Raw genomic sequence first — 9,518 nt, forward strand, 5'->3', positions numbered from 1 at the left:
AAATCAGATTGCTGGGTTTCAGGAGAGCTCTGAGGCGTCACTGGGAGCTCCTTTAGATTAAACTCGCCTCCTCGGTCTCCCCCCTCTCCCCCTCCTTCAGAGCCATTTAAACCTCGCTGGGGCTTTAAACGTACTCCCAAGACCTGCATTTCATTCTACCACTAACATGGTAAGTGCTCTTTACATTTCTCTCGACCTGGAGGCAGAAAAGGAGCAGCTGGTCTCTTTGCCTTGGGGGCTTGCAGGAGGTTTTGTGCCCTCTGAGATGGAGAAGGAAGACGGCTCTCCACCACCTACAAGAGCAATCTCTGCTGCTGTGCCTCCCCTTGGATGAGCAGTTTCCCCTCTCGAGGCTCCAGGCTCTGCCGTTGCCTCTCAGAGATTCAGATCGTGCTTATTTGGAGGAGGGAAGGGGGGTGACTCAAGAAACAACCCCAGGCTCTGCTACTGTGCAGTCTGGGACTACTGCAGAACCGCGGGGGCAGACTAGAGCAAGCAGCCTGGAGGTGACTGCTAACATTGTGCAGTTTTAGAGCAGAATCGATACCTCGAGGTGGGAGGAAAGGACTGGCCAAGAACAGCCTAGCTCCTCTCCTCCTCTAAAACTCGCTCGGGATCTAGTATTTCCCAAGGGATCGCAGGAAACTCAACCCTCTTCTAGACACACCTCAACCCGGAGCCCCTCTGCCGCGGGGGCGGCACCGCACGGTGCCCAGCGGCGGTAGCGGGGGGCTGCGGAGCGCTGCCAGCGGGAGGGGGGCGAGCAGGCGGCCGGCTCCCGGAGCGGCACACGGGGCTCCCCGCGCCGGGCACCTGAGCGAACCACAGCTGGCACGGGGGGGAGCGCCGGGGCAGGACTGACGCCGCCTCCCCCCCCGGTACGCGCAGAGGACGGGGACTCAGCCGCCGGCCGCCCCATCGCTACGACCCTTTGCTTCCGCAGAGCAGCAGTCGGCCCTGCCCGGAGCCGGACTTCCTCGGGGGCCAGGGCTGCGCTCGCCCCTGGCCCGTCCTCGCCGGGGTTTCCAAGGAGACGTGGGCCGCCGTCTGCGCCGCGGAGCCGCCCGAGCTCGGCCAGGGCCGGCGGGAGGCGCGGCCGCCGGGTAAGTGCGCGCTGGCGGGGGGCGAGGGGTCCAGCCCCGGCCGGCCGGAGCGGACTGACCCCGCTGTGCTGTCGCCCAGGCCGGCTCTTCGCCCCCGAGCTCGTTGGCCAGGAGGAGGCGTGGCGGGGAGACCAGCTGTCCTCCCAGCTCTACAGGAACAAGCAGGTAACGGCCCCGCTCCCCGAAGGGAGGTGGCAGACGGGCCTTTCTCTGCTTTCGGGCTTTTTTTGGTCTTTTCTTGACGTGAGGGTCCCCCCGTGTCATTCCACGAAGCTAGAATGGGGTTCCCTGAACGTCTGTCCCTTCGTACAGCACCTTGGCACCGCGGAAGCCCAGGGACACGGATGGGGAATCCCTTAGGCTCTGATGTTGCAGAACCTCATGCTGTTAATTAAAATATATTATCTGTGTCTTCCTGAACCCACGACGATTATTGTCATGGGACATGGTTCCCCAGAATCACCTACTCACATGAAGGATCAATCATTTTAACCAACAAGCATTACCTTGTTATTTTCCCTCTTTTCTTTGCAAATCACATCAAGCAGCAGAATGATATTGACCAGTTCCAGATGAAGAATCCCAGAAAGCTCATTCTGATGAGATACTTGGGATGGTATTTTGATACAGTGAACTTGATAGAAACTTTTATACTATCTTTAAGGTCCCTGTAATCAAACCCTTGTTAGGGTGCTTTCTTTGATTCTACCTCAATCATTTAAATTATCACCCTGTGGTCAGCAGGTATCTGGGATCCATCACTGGAGGTCCTTAGTCCTCCTAACAGAGTTTCCAGAGCAGCGGTCAGGAAGCAGAAGTCTCTGCAAAGACCCATTCTCTGTTAGGGCTCTGCAAATAAAACATACTGTTCTTGGGACCAGGTCTTACCTCAGCTCTGTATATGTACTTCACTTGCCATGGTGGTGTCCAGGATTGAAGGAATACCTGAGTAGCACTTTACTGTAAAGAATAGCAGTTGCATCTTCTTTCTGCATCCAAGCCCCATCAATTGTTTGCCTGCAGCTCCAGCTCCTTTCTCCCACCAACCAACTACAAAGTGGAATGAAAGGGATGTAAAGGGATGCTTACTGCATCTCAGGAGGAAATCTGGTAACTGCTGTTTTGACCGTGACAGTTTCTGGCTGTTCAACTGTAATTCTTTTCTGCTGTTATTCTGCACTTAGTCTTTTTTTTTTTTTTTTTATTAAATAAATTCCTTCCCCAGAGTAATCTTTTCAAACACTTGATAAAGAATAAAAGAAGTCAAAAGTGAAAACTGAACAGTCATGCCACTTAGATTAACAGAGGCAAGAGGCTTAAGGGGATGGGTTGAGTTCACAAAGCAAACACCCTGTTCATCAAATCCAAGCAGTCTGTACCATAGGGCAATTGCTATTAAGTTACAGAGTCAACACCTATTCATCAGTATCTCTATTCCACAGCTTCAAGACACTTTGCTTCAGAAGGAAGAGGAACTTGCTAGGTTACATGAAGAAAATAATAACCTCCGACAGTACCTGAATTCTGCCCTGGTTAAGTGTTTAGAAGAAAAAGCTAAGGTATTGTGTTCAGACCTGTTATATAGTCATGTGCAAAAGAAACAAATTGAATAGATACATACCACTAAAATACATGGAAGGTCTAGGAGTGCAGACAACCTGCCTTGTGAGATCCTATTAGGTTCAAACTGTGCAGACAATATAGCCCATAGCATGGTTAAGTTTAGGTTGTAAGTAGAGGAAAGCAGCAGTGTTATGTCCCAAATCTGTTTTTTCAGTGAAAAGTTCAAACTGGAATGTATCAAAATATTTCTTGAATTTGCCTGCTTTGTCATTTACCCCTTCTGAAAAGCTTTTTCTTTTTTTTAACATTTCAGGTGATTTATGTTCTATGATTCGTTTCTGTCGCCTTCCAGTGGTACATTTTACTTGCGTGAGAACACCGATCTTCTTAAAAAACAAACAAACAACACCTATTCCAAACTTTTCTGTGAAAAGAAACTCTTAAAGTCATGGCAGCTGCAGCTCCACAAGCTCCCTGGCCAAGTTCACACCTGCCCCAGCATGACTTACCTCAGCATCCTCCCTCTTTGTCATGCTGCCATGTTCCCCCCCAACCTGCCAAATGCTGCACACAGAAGCACAGCACAGTCAGGTAGGAGCTCTCATTTCACGCCTTACTGAGTGAGAATGCCATCAAAGTACAGGCTTTATTGACATTGTCAAATTCTTCTCTTATAGAGCCTATGTTGTTGCAGAGGCTGTAAAGGACAAAATAATTAGTCGTATCCATACATCTAAGGAGGAAGGGTGGAAGAAAGTACCTTTTACAGAGACAGTAGTAACTGTCTTACCTATCTAACATTAAAGGTCAGAAATATGTTGTTTACTGTTAATTAGAAAAATCGGCTTTTAACCTCTCTCCATCTTTTAATTTATTTTTAATAGAAAGTGCTATCCTGCCATGGCCAAAAAACCTCTACTATTCTCAAAAACACCAAAAGGAGATTAAAAGAGGACTACTGCTTTGCTCATCAAGAAACTCCTCATGCTTCTAAAGCTAGAAGGAACCTCTTTAATGAATTCTCTGCCTGTGAAGAGCAAGCCAGCCCTGCTGTGGACAGCTGGGTCTTGGAGACTTTAGGATTAAAAGACGTCAACACCATTGATGAATCTTCAGCTAACTACAGTGCCTTGACTTCAGACCTTGGAAAAGACACATACTGCCTTAGCCCTGGTGAAGCCATCAACTACAACCACAGTGAAGCAGTGGCAGCAGCATACAGCTGCAGCCACATGCCTCCTGCTGACAGTACCCATCCATGCAGTGAGGACTCTTCCTTCCTTTCTCAGTTTCCTTCAGCACCACACACCTCCTCACCAGAGCCAAGCATTTCCTCCCTTCCAGCCTATGAGTTACCATATTTGACTAACAGTTTGTCACCTAACAAAACAGAAGTGGCCTTCACAACATTTCTAAGTCCTCACCGCAATGTGAGAACACACACCTTCCAACAAGGACAAGCTTTTGTGCGCAGAGAAGATGATGGAGGATGGAGATTCACCTGGGTGCCTAAACAGGCTGAATAAGGCACCTGTGTCAAGGGTCAGCCATGAGGGATGTAGGAAGCAGACACTTCATCTTGTGCTCAAGACAAGTTCAGCCAGCAGAAAGAAGTCCTTCTGGGCTCTGTTAAATGCTGCTTTTACACACATGCTCATTATTCCCTCCCAGATTTTCACAGGTGTGGCTTCAGATCACAGTGGGACACGCATCTGCCCTGGGCCAGATGTACAGACAGGACGTACTTCTCTTGTGCCTGTGTTGAGAAGCATGTTTTTTTTCTTGCACTGTGTTTTTTCTATCATCAGTCATTCCTTGTTAACTGATGATTGTCAGCCTCAACTACTTTCAGCACTGATGATTGCTCCCAAATTCATCAAAGCGGAAGGGACTGGAGAATACACTTTGGAAACAGCATCTCTCTGACATTCACAGATGACAGAAATGACATAAATCTCTGGCTGAGGATCAGCAGTGTCTGAGTGATTTGGGTCTCTCTTAGCTACATAGATTGCCTTGGATTAAGGCAACCCGTGCTTTTTTGTTTGTACGTTACATTAGGTTGACCTACTCACAGTCACATGGTACTGTCATTTTTTGAGAGCACTTCAAAAAAAGATAAGACTTGCTTCTATTGCCTGAAGGCTACATAATTGCAAGGGATTCATCAAATTTAGGAGTTTTTCCTGTGGTATGATTAAAAGTGTTTTCTCTGTTATGTTTTAAAATGTTTTATTTGCCAGATAAAAGGAGTTTAAGAAGTTAGAGCCCTGTTTCTCACCAACTTAAGCAACAGAACAAGAACTAGATTTGGAGATGCAGTTGGAATAGTGACATTACCACCACCAGGCAAGGCCCTGGCCCATTGTATTTGTGGCAGACATTCTCTCATCTGTGGTTAATGCACACTCAGAGCACTTCTTTTGCAAAGGATGCATTCCCCTCAGCTGCACCATCCCACTAGTCTTTTTACCGATTTTCTTCCCATTCACCAGCTGAAGACTGGATGCTTTCATAGAAGGAAGCCATTCCTGGCTTCAGAAGTGCTTTGTACAGCTTCATTTGGTCTATTTTGACTTGTGAAACCAGAGGTTTTGTTTCTAGGGAACAACTTGTTTACTTTTTTGTCCTGATTTATGAGATTGTACAGAGATTTACCTGAAGTCAACCTCAGCCCAGAGTAAGGACTGCTTCCTCTTTCCATTGTATCTTTCATGCTTCCTGTGGGAAATGTTTACATTTCTCCTAGCTTGGGGAGGCAGTATCACATAGTGGTTAGCGTTTGGAAACTATAACTTTCAGCACCATCTCTTACCTCTCCATGTCTCTGTCAGGCAGTAGAGACAGGCAGGCATAGCTAAAACTATGACTGCCTTAAGGATGCTTTAAAAACCTCTGACAAGAAGGTGCTCCAGCACTGTGCAGGACTTTTTTTTTTTTTTTTTTCTAAATACTACTAATTATATGAAGTCAACTGACATGAAGTAAATTCACTGGTAATGTTTCATATTACCTTTGTTTTCTGCTATATAGTATTTTGATACTTAAGTATTGGAAATGAAGGGAGCAGTTTGATTATTCTGGCTTTCAGCTTGGCCCCAATAGGATAAGGAAGCACTTACATAGATTAAAAATAACCACATGTGGGCATTTCCTTCCAGTGGGCATATTTTTTTTCTACGGAGAAATAGGTATTTTATATTTGAAGGATAAAACTGTTTCTCGTGCCTTAGAATTGCAGTATTTGGGATTCTCCGTGTAGTGGTTTCCCAAAAGAATTAAATAACTGTATTTCTCTGTAGTTACTTTGAAGTCGTAGGGAAGACTCCCACAATAGCTAATTTGAAAATATTGATTGTAGGCAGTATTGCACTGAAATAAAAATACCACCACTACACGCGGAATAAATACAGTAATTTGTTCTGAACTTTTGTTGTAGTCAGTAAAAATGTGGCCAGCTGATAAATCTGGTCAGACAAGACTACTGTTTCTATAGCACTTTTCTGTATTCAAATGGAAGCAGAAGGAAAAAACTGTCCTACAAACAGCTAATTTCTTTCTCAAGACAATTCTTTTCTACTAACTCCTCTTGCCTTACTTTATAAGGTAGCACTGAAGAAAATGCTTGTCACTGGAGTTTTTATTGGTGCGTGTGACTGTCTAGAAAATGCCTGACCTTGACTTGAATAAGTGATGAGAAATCCTGTTTTGTGTGGTGATGTGGGATGAACAGCATATAGCAAATAGAAGTGTGACCAAAGGATGACACTCAACATAGCTGTAGATACCATGTCTTCCAAAGCAGCTGTAAAAGTTACTTGGGAAAGTTCTATATATTTTAATGCTACTGAATACTATTGCTGTTGTGTTTGAATGCTATCAGTGAACAGCAGTAGCAAATACATTAATTGTTTTGTCAGCAAACATTTAATCAGGTTTTGTTTTCTCTAAAGAGAGAAAATACTTCTCCATTTCACATTTCCTTTCCACATTTTTCAGATCACTTCATGTGAAAACTTCTGCAAAGAACCAGCACAAAGCTGTCAGATCTTTGATACAATCCCAAGTAGGGTTTCAGTGGAACCAAACAATTCTTGTACCTGTAGAGCATTTTGTAAAAAGATGGCTGGTCCTCTTGTCATAGCAAATAAACTATAGATGTAAGAGCATAGTTCAGTGAATCACGTACCTGAGTGTATCCTCTTTGTTTGCTGTGAGATCCCTGAGTTTTGCTCAGCATGAAGGTATAGATCTTGTGGCAGGGATTTCTGTCTGAGCTTGGTTTACTGGAGCTCATCTGGGCAGAGAGTCCCACAGTGCTGCTCCTTGTTTGCACACACAAACTCAAAGTTCTGGTTTGGACACCTGGGTGAAAAAAGATGTCTGTCATCTACTCCATGGGAACAGTACTGCTGATTGCTACAGTAGTAGGAGCACACTGGAAGGGAAACAAAAGACACACAAGCATATAAAGGGTTATTTTTTCTTTTCCCGTAACAGCATCATTTTTTGAGCAATACAGACAAGCTATTCTAGCACCAATGCACAATAAGCAAATCAGTCCCCAGATGAGTACTGAAATTCTTTTGCTTTTTTATTACGCTATAAGCAGAGTGGGTTCTGGGTTCTGATATCAGCTCTGGTATACCTGTTTGTTTTTGTGCTTTGATTTCTACACAATGGACCAGTCCATAACAGTTTAACAAGAAAACATTATTCTTGCTGCTGCAAATGTAAGAAGTTCCTTCTTGCCTAGGAGCAGCCTCAGCAATATAAGTGTCTAGGTTGGGGAAGCCTGACTGGGAGGTTCTTTGGACAGTGGTGAACTTCGTTATCTGTAAACATCCATTTTGTATTAACATATTTGTTTTATTTTTTTATTTGAAGTTCATTTGTTTTCTGAATGTAATATGCAGCTGCACCGCTTAAAACAACCCACGTTTTTAAGAATGTATGCTTATAGTAACAGAATTTAATTTAACACTCAGTGTTTTGATTTTTGTGATTGAAAAGCACTGTGATTATCTGTAAACATCAATTTTACCTGCGTCATTAAGTTATGCCTAATAAAACTCTAAATAACATCTAATTGGTGCATATCTGCCCACACCTTCACACTTAAGCATCTATTAAACAGAAGACCTGTTGCTCACACTGCACAACGTAACACCTACAGCTTACGTGGCTCTGTAGAGGACTTAGAGGGACCTTTACTTCCTGGTAACAAGTGCCCACAAAAAAAGGATCATGATACAATAGAGGTAAACATATAACAGCCATGCATATGCTGGGTTCAATCTGAACTTGCACAGTGCATTTTGGTGATCCATCACTGTTTTGACTCAAATGGATTCCATGCTACAAAGCAACTAAGGCAGAGGGAAGTACTGTGCTTTTCTTCTGTTGCTTTTGCAGCACCAGACTATCACTTAATAGACCTGTACCTTCTTTCTTAGTCAATTGAGCACTGTGATCAAGGGTGACCTGATTCATCATAGTACTCTGCGTACTCTTGATTTTGATTCTGTAGTGATGAATTATAAAGTAGTGCTGAGGTGTGACATTAAGAGACTGAAGATGAAAGAAAATCATGAGTAAAAAACATAAATCTCCATTTAGTCAGCTGTAGTCAACACCGAAAGTAAGACTACATTACTTATTAACTTTCCTCTCTGATTGTGGGAAGGTTTATTAGTAACCACACACCATTTGGGACCAGAGAGATCTATTTTTCATTGAAATGTAAGATTTTTTTATTGCTTATGAAGAGACACAAAGTGAACCCTGATCTTTAAACTCATTTGTCCTATAGAAAAGACAATAAGTCTAGCAGTTGATTCATAAACATCCTGGCTTATTGCCAGGTAGATAACATCCTGTAATAGAGAGCAGTTTATAAATAATTTTTGGATGAGCCGTGATACACCTAAAATACAATCTCTCCTGTCATTCCTCTGGTCCATTATTTGTGCATCATTGAGTTATTTCAAGGTCAAATATTTATGTGCACTGCAGCCCAAGGAAATCAACACAACAGTGGAGTGCAAGCAACAGACTATAAAAATCACCAGGGGCATGAGTATCTGGGCTGAGCCTTAACTTTTCCTCTATTCATTCAAAATTCCCACTCATAGATTGTACCTGTGATACCGGCACGGTTAGTTGAAACTCCCAATAACCTCCTCAGAAACTTATTAGTGAGAGAACACACTCTAATAAATGAACATTTAAAAGTCCTATTTACACATCCAACATCTTCCACCACCATCACCACATTATTCCCCATTAAGAGGGAATACTGGAAGCGTGAGCACTACACAACGTTTTCAGGGGCACGGAGTATGCCATCGGATGAGTCGGAGCACAGACCAGAAGCTCAACCTTCCAGCTGTGCACTGAACCCAGCAGTCGTGCATCCCGCCGTGCCCGCAGCCACCTGGAGCACAGCCGCTGCCCATGGTGGGTGGCGCCGCTGTCCAAGGTGCTGAATCGGCCGCCCAGTGGCTCAGCGCTCCGAGCGTCTCCTGGGACAGATCCTGCAGCTGCACTCCCAACGTACACAAACCACATGTGGCAAGGCAGGAGAAGTAGCACAGCTGCCACTGCTCAAAGGACACTGTGAGGTGAAATGCCTGGGGTTAAGGATCCAGAGAGAAATGCTATGTGCATGCAGCTGCATCTCGGTAAAGCTGTCACGATTTACAGGTACTAACAGTACTGCATTCCTCTTGCAAGCAAGCTGGGCAACAACCACGCTCAGCCTAAAGGCTGCAACCCAAAGTATCACTGCAGGCAGTTAAAATGCCACTTAGAAAACTTTCCTTATATAAGGGAGATTGTACTGCTCCCAGC

The 9,518-nt window shown here is 44.4% G+C and overlaps 1 protein-coding gene across 3 annotated transcripts; it reads left to right on the top strand.

The window, feature by feature from the left end:
* GMNC (geminin coiled-coil domain containing) lies at window positions 1-7,750 on the top strand. 3 transcript variants are annotated; one of them, XR_014885479.1, is made up of 6 exons: window positions 1-169; window positions 944-1,103; window positions 1,183-1,268; window positions 2,546-2,662; window positions 2,980-3,257; window positions 3,344-3,701. XR_014885479.1 is itself a non-coding variant. In XM_085232960.1 (5 exons), exons 1-5 carry the CDS (start codon window positions 167-169, stop codon window positions 2,995-2,997), a joined length of 384 nt encoding a protein of 127 aa, XP_085089086.1. In that variant the 5' UTR covers window positions 1-166; the 3' UTR covers window positions 2,998-3,701. The 3 variants fall into 3 exon arrangements, 2 of the variants coding, with proteins under 2 accessions (XP_085089086.1, XP_085089084.1); XM_085232960.1 differs by having other exon boundaries at window positions 2,980-3,701; XM_085232958.1 differs by lacking the exon at window positions 2,980-3,257 and having other exon boundaries at window positions 2-169; window positions 3,551-7,750.
* Window positions 7,751-9,518: the final 1,768 nt, after the last annotated feature.

Source organism: Meleagris gallopavo, chromosome 11 (assembly GCF_905368555.1).
Source record: "Meleagris gallopavo chromosome 11, MGAL_WU_HG_1.1, whole genome shotgun sequence".
Taxonomy (NCBI): domain Eukaryota; kingdom Metazoa; phylum Chordata; class Aves; order Galliformes; family Phasianidae; genus Meleagris; species Meleagris gallopavo.

Bases quoted from the DNA above. Each gene is read 5' to 3' on its own strand.
- GMNC (XM_085232958.1), top strand. The intron at 1,269-2,545 runs GTAACGGCCCCG...TCTATTCCACAG, and splicing joins AGCTCTACAGGAACAAGCAG to CTTCAAGACACTTTGCTTCA. The intron at 2,663-3,550 runs GTATTGTGTTCA...TATTTTTAATAG, and splicing joins GTTTAGAAGAAAAAGCTAAG to AAAGTGCTATCCTGCCATGG.